The sequence below is a fragment of the Rhinoraja longicauda genome, chromosome 8, assembly GCF_053455715.1.
Source record: "Rhinoraja longicauda isolate Sanriku21f chromosome 8, sRhiLon1.1, whole genome shotgun sequence".
Lineage (NCBI taxonomy): Eukaryota > Metazoa > Chordata > Chondrichthyes > Rajiformes > Arhynchobatidae > Rhinoraja > Rhinoraja longicauda.
In genome coordinates, this window is record NC_135960.1 from 22,799,318 (window position 1) to 22,812,068 (window position 12,751).

Below are 12,751 nucleotides of genomic sequence, written 5' to 3' on the forward strand. Positions count from 1 at the left end.
TAGATGTCTATTTCTGGAACATTGGTTTGATTTAAGATTTTGAACCAAAATTAAGAACATCTGCAGATGCCTTCTGCTGCACCACTTTCACTGATATCAAATCACTATTCACAAAGGGAGGATATTAGAAACAGAAGAGGTGGGGGAAATGGCAATTACAAGGGAACAGGAGAAAAATGTGAAATGGTTGAGTGAAAGGGGAAGTAGAAAGACTTGAGAGCTAAGGAAAAGAGAGACAAGGGAGAGAGAGAGTGGGAAAGAGAGTAGATAGGGAAAAGTAAGGATATATGGAAAGGAAGGGATGAAGACGAAAGGGTACTTAGGATTCAAGGAGAAAAGGAGACGGTGAGCAAATATTAGGAGAACATCAGGTCAGTGACGCACAAACAGCTAACTGAAAGTGCTAAAATTAAAGATCAATCAAATGAGAATAAAGATGGTAGGTTGGTGAAGTGGGAGCTAATGGTGGGTGAAGTAAGGGACAGAACAGGAAATTTTGGACATCTGATTGGTGGGAGGGACTGAGGAGGTGAGGATGATTAATTGGTGAGTATGACTAATAAAATAAGGGTATAGGGTGGGTAAAAGGGACTGTGAAATTAAGTTGTAAAGAGTTAAGAGAGTGGGTAGATAGGTGCCTGATGGCTGGGGAATGGGTAAATGTGATGAAAGGAATGGGTAAATGTGGGAGGTAGTGGGGTGAAGGCGAGGGGAGGATAATTTTCAAATGGGGGTTTGGAGAGAGCAGAAAGCCAGTGAAGAGCAGCGAAGGTGTAGGGGATAAGGATTCTAAAGATGGTCGAGTATATGTTGTATTGGGTTGGAGAGGAAAAGGCTGGGGGTAGGAGAAAATGGAGCAGGATTTCACAGCTGGATAGTTGAGATCCACTAGGAAGATTAGAGGTAAGAGACAGTTGCAAACTCAAAGATAGGACAGTTGAAAAGTGAGAGGCTCCAACCAGGCATAGAAAAGAATGGATTGAAGAGCGTGGGAAAGAGCACATAGAATAATCATAAAGTCATAGAAAGTTTAAGAATCCTCTACCATTTAAAAAATGCACTTATTTCTCCCTCCCCCTCCCTTTCTACCTGCATTCCTTCCTTTAGCTTCACAATTTGCAACTTTTCAATCTTTCTGTTTCACACCTACTGCCACTGCATCTCTGACCTTTGTCCAACCATCTGCCTCTTAAATCCCAGCCCTTCCTTCACCTGTATCCAGCTGCCAGCCTTTGTCCTGCCCCTCCCAGTACTTCTTTCCCCCCTTCAATCAGTTGGAAGAAGGGTCCCGACCTAAAATATCACCTATCTATGTTCTCCAGAGATGCTGCCTGATCCGTTGAATTATTCCAGCACTTTGTGTCTTTTTTTTGTAAACCATCATGTGCAGTTATTTGTTTCTACAAGGGAGAAGATAAGACTGGTTAAAGCTTGTGGAATATAAAGACAATGATCAAGTTTAGGCTGGCTTTGGCTGCAACTCGAGACAGTTGAGGAAGGACGGAACCAGTGATAGCCTGTGATATGGAGGCACAGAATTAGGGCTAGTTGGCCACTTTCTATATTTTTTTAATGATGACTTTAAGAAGAGCTCACCTCCTCTCCCAGCTTCAAATTTGCATAAGCATAACTTTAATCATTGCCTTCTGGTTATTAGCTTTCTGGCTGCCCTATAAGAACAGGAACATACTGCTCTAAGAATGAATAGGGAGTGTACAGCATCAATTTCAAAATCTGCAGTTCCATAAATCTGCTGTCAGATCAAGTACTGCTCTTCTCTTGAGCTAAATATCTAAAGCAGGTCATGTGAGGTTTCACCATTTATTAATCAGTATCCGTATTTCACTGACGAACCTAACAAGACTGCTGTCATATCTAAAGTAGAAGAGTAGAGGAAGAAACTGGATCTCTGAAGGACCATATTTTGTTTAAAAAAGCCCCCCGGCTCTATTAACTATGATGCAATGGCTTACAATACTCTATACATAGATTTTTTATTCAATTAAATGCAAAAACTGCATATGGATTAAGTGATTACACCGATTTGAAGCATCACTCTGATTGCTGAGGGAATCGGGGGGATTATTATCATTTGTTTGTATTTTGCTCTTAATTTTGCAGTAAACTATATTTGCATTGCAAATTAATAGGCAGCAAGATTCTCAGAGGTTCACCACGCATTGCAACCTGACAATTTGCAAGCTGGTTTAAATTACACATAAGCTCTTTCCTGATAACCCAGAAAAAATACACAAAGAATAACTGGGTCACCCAGAACAAGAGGTTGAAGATTCAACCCCCTATCAATGTTTATGGCAGGTCTTATCTTCTTAAGGTGCTAAACAAGTACTTTCCATTTGCATTCATGGAGGAGAAGGACTTGGAGGACAACGAGGTTTGTGTGGAAAATATAAATATACTAAGGCAGTTTGAGATCAAGAAGGAACTGCTTCTGAGGCTCTTGAAGAACAATAAAGTGGATAAGTTCCCAGGGCCTAATGGGATCTATCCCAGGAAATTGAGAGAGCCAAGAGAGGAGATTGTGGGGGCCTTGACAATGATCTTTCTACCTTCTCTAGTCAAAGCCAATGTCCCTGAGGATTGAAGAGTGACTAATGTTGTTTCTTTGTTTAAGAAAGGAAGTGGAGAGAATTCTGGGAATGATAGGCCAGTGAGCCTTACATGAGTGGTAGGGAAGCTATTGGGGAGGATTATGTGGGATAGGGTTCACTCCCATTTGGAGGAAAATCGGTTAGTTAGGGACAATCAGCATGGCTTTGTACATGACTGGTTGTGTCTTATTAACTTGATTGTTTTTTTGAGGGGGTGACAAAGGAGAATGATGAAAGTGGGATGATGGATGTTGTACATATAGATTTTGGTAAGGCTTTTGATGAGGTCCTTCACAGTAGACTGATCCAGAAGATTAAGATGTATTGGATTCACAATTACTTGGTTGTATGGATTTGAAACTGGCTTAGTCATCAAATACAGAGGGTTGTGTTGGAAGGTAGATATTCTGGCTGGAGGTCTGTGACCAGTAAAGCACCTCAGCGATCAGTGCTAGGGCCTCCGTTGTTTGTGATATATATATATATAAATGACCTTGATGTAAATGTAGATGGTTTGGTGAGTACGTTTGGTGACAACACCAACATTGGAGGAGCTGCAGACAGTGAGGAAGGCTGGCAGAAGATACAGTGGGATAAAGATCAGCTGCAGAAATGGGTGGAGAAATGGCAGGTGGAGTTTAATCCGCGCAATTGCGAGGTGATGCGCTTTGGGAGGTTGAATGTAAGGAGAGAGTATACAGCTACTGGCAAGACCCTTAACAACGTTGATGTGCAGAGGAATCTTGGTGGTGGCAACACAATTAGATAGGGTGGTAAATAGGCCATATTGTATGCTTGCCTTCACTGCTGGGGACATTGTGTACAAGAGTCAGGAAGTCATGAAGCAGCTCTATAGTAGTTTGGTTAGGCTGTGTTTGGAATACTCCATGCAGTTTTAGTTACCCCCATTACAGGAAACATGTGGAAGCTTTGGAGAGGATGCAGAACGCAGCAGAACGCCACCTGGATTAGAAGGTTTCAACGACAGGGATAGGTTGGATGGACTTGGATTGTTTTCTCGGAAGTGTCGTAAGTTAAGGGTAGACTTGATATAAGTATATAAAATTATGAGAGGGGAGACAGTCAGAACCATTTTTCCCAGGATGGAAATTTCCAAACACTAGAAGACATAGCTATAAGGTGAGAGGGGTAATGTATAATGGAGGAGTGCAGGGCAAGTTATTTTACACAGGGAGAGGTTCAACCTTGAATGCATTGCCAGGGATGGTGGTGGAGGCAAATGTGATAGTGGTGTTTAAGAGAGTTTTGGATAGGCAGTGAAAGGGAATAGAGGGATATAGATCATGTACAGGCAGATGAGATCAGTTTAACCAGACATCATGTTCGGCACAAACATTGGAAGCCAAGGAACTTGTTCCGGTGCTGCATTGTTCTATATTCTATGCAGTTCTGTTGTGAGGAGAATACCATCCAACCCAACTTTAAATGACATTGGTTGGCATTTGGGGAGGACAAAGTCGTTCCTGCAGCTGCTTACATTGGCCCTTGTGGCTAAAGGGATCAAGGGGCATGGAGAGAAGGCAGGTACGGGATACTGAGTTGGATGATCAGCCTTGATCATATTGAATGGCGGTGCAGGCTCGAAGGGCCGAAGGGCCTACTCCTGCACCTATTTTCTATGTTTCTACGTATCCGTTCAGTCGTGCATCCAGACTGTCATCAAAATCTACCAATCAGCAGGCAGTAACTGTGCACATGTTAATGACCTCACTAGTTGGGTGACTGTTGGGGCATGGGGCAGCAGAGTGGTGTAGCACTAGCTGCTGATGCCCCATGGCGCCAGAGACGTGGGTTGGATCCTAACCATGGCTGCTGTTGGTGCACAGTTTCTACGTTTTCTCTGTCACCGCATGGGATTTCTCTGGGTGCTCCAGTCTCCTCACACATTCCACAGACATGTAGGTTTGCCCCTAGTGTTTAGGATGCAAATATATGAATATATGGCTTACCTTTAACTGTGCTGAAGATCATTCCTTCCTCTTAGGTTTGTTGGGATGTGTATAGGGAAGTTTACAATGTTTGAATACTGTGTGTGTCTTTCTTACAAATAACATTATAGAAAGGATGGCAATTAAGTGGAGACAAAGATTGATGACAAGTGAGGGCAAGTGACAAATCATGATTGATTCAGGCCAACAACAATAAGGGTCCCTTTAATGGATTGAAAGAAAATGTAATGTCTAGATGTTACAGTGCTCCCGGTGTGAAACTGACTGTTAATAGGTAGCATCTATCTTCAGCTGACTGAACTACATGTGCAGTAATTGAACTTCTTGCTTAACAACTTGAAAAATTATGATATACATGTTCTCTGAAACAAGGCTAAAATGTAGTCTCTGAGTATCACAAAAAGAACCAAAAACAATCCCTCATGAATGAAGAGAAAGACAAAAAGGGTGTTCTTTTCACTTTGGATAATGTCGCATACAAGTGTTGCAATATGATTTACAACCTTGTGTTACTTGTGAACAAATAAGCCATCCAGCTGCAACAAATACAGTGCTTGTGAGAACTGTTTTGGTGTTATTTTAAGGGCTACCCTGCTTGAGCAAGTCTTAACGCATTAGGTTTGGAACTGGGAACCCACTTCAAGGATGTCTCTTTCAAGAAATGTACTGATCCAATTCTCCTCAGGATTTATCACTCAACTATTCTACTACTCCAGCGTACAACACTCCATTCCTCTTATGTTTATCTTCCAGGCCACCACTTTTTCCACATGAACTGATTCCCATCAGATGATTCTCAATTTGACCCTTCTGCCATCTTACCAAACTGTACTCTTTACCATTCCATCTACTCCTCCTTCATTTATACTTCTCCACCAACTAGTCTTGATTGCTAGACTCTTGATCCACAACCCACCGGCAGGCCTATCTGAACCTCTACCCCTATTCACCTGCACTCTGGTGCTTTGTGAAATACTGACATCTCCAGCAGTAAGCCTTTTGACAAAATATATGTAGGGATCCTCATGTGAACTACCTATTTGACATGCCCAAAATACCTTTCAAGATGTATTTCTCTATCTGCTCCTGCTGCTTGTTCTGAGAGCATTTCCAGCATTTTTGTTTCCATCTTTGATTTCCAGTTGTAGTTTGCTTTTAGAACTTTACACAATACTGGGTTACCTTAAAGTGGATATGAGTTGAGTCTGGAATCATTGAAATGAGCTGGGTGCATGAAGTTAGCATAAGGTCTACATTGTAATCGACAGACAGAGTTAATCATGAATTGTAATCACTGTGCTTCTTTTCAAAATTTAACTATAAGTAATTCATTTTGGATCCTTATTTAGGGAAACATTCTTAGTAATTATACTATAATAGGCCAAATTTTACTCATTTTGGTAGATGCTTTGGGTGCTGCTGATCTTTGATCTAATGGTGTTTACAGACTTCCAGTATCAACTTTATCCCCAAGGATATCTCAATCCTAAAGAACGAGGCATTGAATGACTTTACATGATAAAATGCTATCACCTGAGCAGGCCAGATCAAACTCCACATGAGAAACACTTAGTACTTTGGCAGTCAACTGAGCCACACTCCCAAAGATCACCAATCCTTCAAGGACTTTGAATATTAATGATTATATTTTAATTAAAGATTCTAAATGTTATTAATGTAAAAATATTAACACAATAAAATAGTTAAATAAAATCAATTAACTTGAAGATGTCTAAAATAACAATCAGTTTTAAAATAACAAATACTACCCAATGAATCATTGGAATTTATATAATTGGACATTGGATCATTGGAGTTCATATAATTTTATGGAAATTTTATGGAAATCTCTTGTGGCTGCTGTTGAGACAAAACAAAAATCACAAGAGAATCTTACCTCTGGATTGTAAGCTGAAACCACAGGCCTCAGTTGCTCCAATCGTTCCCTGCCTGACATAATCAGGTGCCAAAATACACTGATGCCATTTGTGTGTTTTCCACCTGAATGGAATTAAACAAAGCGGTGATAATTCCTTCAGAATGGTCAAGCAATTTACTCTTCACATCAACTCAGCATAAAATGGATTTATTTTAATATCAACAGGAACTTGCAAAAATAAGGTACCAGATAGGAAAAAAAATATTTGACCCATTCAAAGGCACTGGTGAGGACAAACCACAGCATGCTCAGGGCCTGACAGGTAGGTTGGCTCAATAAGGGCTAAATAAGTTTGTAATTAATGTGCAAATTTGCTGGTCCTATTGTTTCTGTTAATTGCAATAGAAATATTTGGGTTTGTAATTAAATGGGAAGACATCATATCACAGAACTGGGAGGGTAGCTCTTCAAGTATCATAAAGCATTACAGCACAGAAAGACGCCCTTCAGTCCAACTCGTCCTTGCTGACCAAATTGCCAAACTGAACTAAACCCGCATACCAGCACCTGGTTCATACCCTTTCATACCTTTCCTATCCATCCAGACTAAAGTTTTTTACCCACATCCCAAAGTGTGGTTTGGTAGGTTAATTGTACAGAGCAAATTGTCCTTATTGTGCAGTTGAGTGGTGGCATCTGGAGGATGTTAATGTGGTTAAAATTAATAGATAAGTATAAATAGGTACTTGACGGGTTTGCAGACTCAATGAGACTGTTTCCTTGCTGTATGACTCTGAGACGATAACCTTCTGATTTCTTAAGTTCTCGGCTGATTATCAAGCATTTAGAATAATCAATAAATGTCTGTTTTATTGTTAACGAGATCTGCAAATATACGTAAAGGGTCAGCACATGTTGACAGCGATTATGATGAAGTTACACGACAATGAGAGAGCAGAACAGAAATAAAGACTTTACAGAGGGAATTTAAAGTGAGAGTACTGAATGTAGCAGTAATAGACGCGAATAAAGATTGTGATGTTGATAGGTGATTATATTTACCCAAGTATAATTACCCATTTACTATATGCATGTGCAGCACAATCCTACATTGAGTTCATAGTAATAACCTTATATTCAGTAATCAAGGAGAACATTTGAGCAGAATTAACTGTTAGGGAAACACACAAAATGCATGACACTTGAAAAAGAGCTAAAAAAATGAAGTCATAACAAGAGAATAGACAGAAGTGGTGTTCAGAGATGGTCATAAGCATTGGCATTATTGTCGAGCTTCAATGATATCTAGTACCTTGTTAAGTCTTCTTTGTTATTATGGAGAAACTTAATGAATCTCAGCCTAATGCAAAACTTAAGTCTATGCTTGTATGGCCTGTCGAAAAGGACTGAACACTCAAATCATCTTTGATGGTGCAACACTTCTAATGCACTTTGCCATTGAGCAATCAGTAAATAGAGGTAACTATTGCGATCAGGATTTACAACTATTTATAATTACATTATAATGTGGTGAGGCCGCATTTAGAGCATTGTGTTTAGTCCTGAGCACCATGTTAGAGGAAAGTTGTTGTAAAGCTGGAGAGGGTACAGAGAAGGATTGCGAGGACTAAAGGATCTGAGCGAAAGGGAGAAGTTGACTAGGCTGGGACTATTCCTTGGAGTGCAGGAGGATGAGGGGTGATCTTATAGAGGTGTATAAAATCATGAGAGGAATAGGTCAGGTAGATACACAGAGTCTCTTGCCCAGAGTAGGTAAATGGAGGACCAGAGGATTTAAGATGAATGAGGAACAGATTTAATAGGAATATGAGATGTAACCTTTTCACACAAAGGGTGGTGGGTGTATGGAACAAGCTGCCAGAGGAGGTAGTTGAGGCTGGAACTATCCCAACATTTAAGAAACAGTTGGACAGGCAGATGGATAGGACAGGTTTGGAGGGATACAGGCCAAACACCGGCAGGTGGGACTACTATAGTGGGACATGTTGTCCCGTGTGGGCAAGTTGGGCCGAAGCAGAAACAGAAAGGCCTGTTTCCACGCAGTATCACTCCATGATTCTATGTCTCTATTAATCATGGAGATATAGGCATCAAATATATTGTAGCTAAATTTGTTGAAAATACAAAGGTAGGGTACAGAGCCTGCAAAATGATGCAATGAATGTGCAAGAAGTTGACAGATGGAGCAAAATGTGGAAAACTACGTAATTCTCTATTTTGGAAGGAAGAAGGTAATTCAGAAGGCTCATGAAATGTTGTCCTTTGCTACAAGGGGTTGGGAATCTTTGATACAACTTTACAGGCTTCTAATAAGTGGTGTGCAGAGTTTTCATCTCCATATTTAAAATATGATATCCTTCTAATGGAGAGGCAATGCATAATAATGGATCAATAGATTGATTCCACGGCTGAAGAGGTTGACGTCTGTAAAGAGATTCAATAGGTTGAGCAGATACTCATTGGAGTTCAGGAGAACAAGAAATGATTTTATGATAAATATTAGATTCTGCAGAGATTAATGGTGCTGGTGCTGAGATGAGGTTTCTCTGAGTGAAAGTATCAAAATGAAGCAGTACAATTTCAAAATAAAGGCTAACCAACATAAGATAGAGAATTGTGACTTTCAGATTCTCTGAACCCAGAGAACTCATTAAGGGCAAAGACTGAAAAATGTTTGAATTGCAAGAGAGTCAAGGGCTATGTGGAGAATGCTGCAAAGCGATGCTGATACTGAGAACAGACCAACGGAACAGGTTTAAGGGACTGAATGTCCTATTCTTGTTTCATAGGTTTTCATGTTAAGATTTCTGCTGCAATTAATTAATGAGTAGAGTACAATGAAGTGTCAATGAAAGTTGACAGCATTATGACGTTTCATAATTCTCTTCAAACACCTTGACTTCAAGATAGAACATAGAACAGTACAGCACAAGAACAGGCCCTTCAGCCCACAATGTCTGTGCTGATCGTGATGCTGACCGTCTCTTACCTACCTGCACATAATCCATATCCCTCCATTCCCTGCATATCAATATATTAATCCAAAAGTCTCTTAAAAGCCATCATCATATCTGCCTCAACCACCAACCCCAGCAATGCATTCCAGGCACGCATCACCATCTGTGTAAACAAAGTTGCCAGCACATCTCCTTTTAACTTTGCCCCTCTCACAGATCCTTTAGTCATTCTTTCGGATACTGAAACCTGCTACATGTGAATAAAATATGAATCCAATTTTTCTCATGTGCAATATTTACCTATGGTTTGGGCAAATAGAGAGTGCTTCACATTCTCTTTCTTCGTACAGAGTATCTGGACACTCCTGTCCTCCATTGTCAGGCTTCTGGAGGATAATTCTGTAGCGAGACTGTTTAGCATTGGAAGAATTGCCTGAAAAATATATAAAAAGTATTGGAAAAATAATTGGATGATTTGTCACTGATGAAGCTGGGAATTATAGGAAAATAGAAACATTATGCTATAATTTTCAAACAAGACATATTTGAGTTATAATTTTTGTCCTAGAAACCCTTACCCCCTTCCCTTTATTGTTCCAGAATCTGTATCGCCTCCACCCAGAAACACAGGATAATATCCTTTTTGAAAAATACTAGAGAGGCAATATAAACCTTGATGTCTGCCACTTCTATATAGTAATAAAAACATGCACTGACCCAAGGTTGACAATATTTGTGATTGCTACTTTCTATCAGGAAGCAGGCAATTTTCAGCTTTCCAACTGTTTCTCATTGATTGAACTCAGCATGGAGGGGGAGAATGCAAATCCCATCAGAACGATTTGTTGCCCAGTCTTTGATGTGTTGAAAGTGCTATGTTACAATACTAATGCATTGCATGAGATTTTTAAATTGTTAATGCGACACGTGTCCTAATGTTCTGTTGCTTTGTGAAGATTAATTGTTGCTTTAATGCTGACACTCCTCAGAATTGTGTAATGAGACTAGTTACTGAAACATTATGTATATAAAGTTCCAGAGGAGGTTGTGTGAAAGGAAATTACAATAAGAATGCTGCCTGACACTGGAAATGTTTTTTTAATTCTGTAATGAAGTACCTCTGCTGATTTTAGATTTCTGACTATTTTCCAGTATCTCAACTGAGAAAGTTACTGAGATGTGGTGCTGGAAGAGGTGTGGGTGTATTTATAATGTTTTTCCACAAAACTGATGAAACAGAATCAGTTGCGTTCCTTTCCAACTGAGATAACATATGGATTTGACCTGACAGGCAGGGATCTTTGTGATTCATTGAGATGATGCATGATCCAACCAAGCAAGTAACTTCTCTAATAAATGGAAAGAATGGAAGGAAGAATCTCCATTGACTCCATTTGGATGTGATCACTTGCTTGAAGACAATCATTATTTTCCCAGTGTACAGAAAAGCAAGGTAGCTTTACTTAATGACTACAGTGCAGTAACTCTGATATCCACCATCACAGAGAGGCCTGTCAAGGCTCACAACTCTATCTCCTACACAAACTTGATCAACTGCAATTGGCCTACCACTGCAACAGCTCCACAGCAGATGTCATGTCCCTGGTCCTTCCTTCAATATGCACAAAAGCAAACATTACCAAAGAAATGACAAACTAAAGAGTGTAGGAAAGAAACTGCCGTTGCTAGTGTAATTCGAAGGTAGAAACAAAATGCTAGAGTAACTCAGCGGGACAGGCAGCATCTCTGGAGAGTAGTAATGGGTGACATTTCGGGTCGAGACCCTTCTTCAGAGAAACTGAAGAGGTTTGCTTGACTAAAGCAGACAGGAAGAAGGAAGAATATAGGATGTATTACTACCCCTGCTAGGCAAAATATACCAGCTTGAATAAAGGCTGCCCTGATTCTGTAACTAGAGATGAACAGATCTGAAAGAGCAGTCTGTTGACCAATGAAGCTGTAAGACTTTGTGTCAAAGTACATTTATAAAACATCGGTTGGGTGCAACATTATCAAATACGAGACAAAGCACAGGCTCGGCGATCGTTTCGCTGAACATCTCCGCCCAGTCCGCTTAAACCTACCTGCTAAACACATTAACTCCCCCTCCCATTCCCACACTGACCTTTCTGTCTAGGGCCTCTTCCATTGTCAGAGGGAGGCCCAGTGCAAATTGGAGGAACAGCACCTCATATTTCTCTTGGGCGGCTTACATCCCAGTGGTATGAACATTGACTTCTCTAGCTTCGAGTAATCCTTGCTTTCCATCTCTCTCCATCCCTCCTCCTTCCCAGTTCTCTGACCAGTTTTACTGTCTCCGACTACATTTTATCTCTGTTTGCTTTGTTGTTACCTTCTCCCAGCTAACAATGATCTACTCGACATGTTCCTTGATCTCCATTACCTTTGTCTCATTTTCATATATTACACTTCCTTATCTATGTATCTCCCTCTTCCCTGACATCAGTCTGAAGAATGGTCTCGACCTGAAACATCACCTTCTCTCCAGAGATGCGGCCGAACCCGCTGAGTTACTCCAGCGTTTTGTGTCTATCTTTGGTTTTAAACCAGCATCTGCAGTTCCTTCCTACACATTATCAATTATTGGTTGGTTTGAACTTGGATTATTGTGCGCATTCCCCTCTATAGGAAGTATATGACAGCACTGGAGAAAGTGCAGAGGAGATTTGCCACGATATTACCTGGATTAGAGGACTTTAGCTATGGGCCAAAATTAAGTTTAATGATACAGCATGAAAACAGGCCCTTTGGCACTGAGGCCACATCGACCATTGATCACCCATTCACATTTGTTCTATGTTATCCTACTTTCTCATCCACTCCCTACACAGAAGACACAATTTTATAGAGGCAATTAACCTACAGGTCTTTGGGAAGTGGGAGAAAACTGGAGCACCCGGAGGAAATCCACGGAGTCACAGGGAAGACTTGCGAAGTCTACACAGACAGCATCAGAGGTCAGGATCGAACCTGGGTCTCTGGCCCTGTGAGGCAGTAGCTCTATCAGCTGTGCCACTGTACCACACACATTTTAATGTGACTATATGTTCCCTGGGCTACTCAGAGTGTGGAGAAAGCTGTAATACATTAGAGAGTGTATTACTGAGAAACTGAGGCAGTTTATACAAAATATTGTAAATCGGCAAACAAATTAAAATAGGATTACCAAAGCTTTCCGGAGGTGTCAAATAAACATGTATAATAGAGGAATCAATGGCAATCCTGGCATCACTAGTTAGTGAATCTATGTTTTGATTTTCAGAGATAGAGATCTGGCATCACTGATTTTGT

General features: G+C 40.4%; 1 protein-coding gene across 4 annotated transcripts in view; it reads right to left on the bottom strand.

Moving 5' to 3' along the window:
- thsd7ba (thrombospondin, type I, domain containing 7Ba) overlaps positions 1–12,751 on the bottom strand; it is a 681,502-nt gene that overhangs the window by 248,237 nt on the left and 420,514 nt on the right. For all 4 annotated transcript variants that reach the window (XM_078403389.1, XM_078403391.1, XM_078403388.1 and 1 more), the window contains 2 exons: positions 9,740–9,872; positions 6,480–6,583 (listed from right to left, as the gene is read on the bottom strand). In XM_078403389.1, the coding sequence (XP_078259515.1) occupies positions 6,480–6,583; positions 9,740–9,872 (237 nt within the window). The remainder of the gene's footprint in view (positions 1–6,479; positions 6,584–9,739; positions 9,873–12,751) is intronic.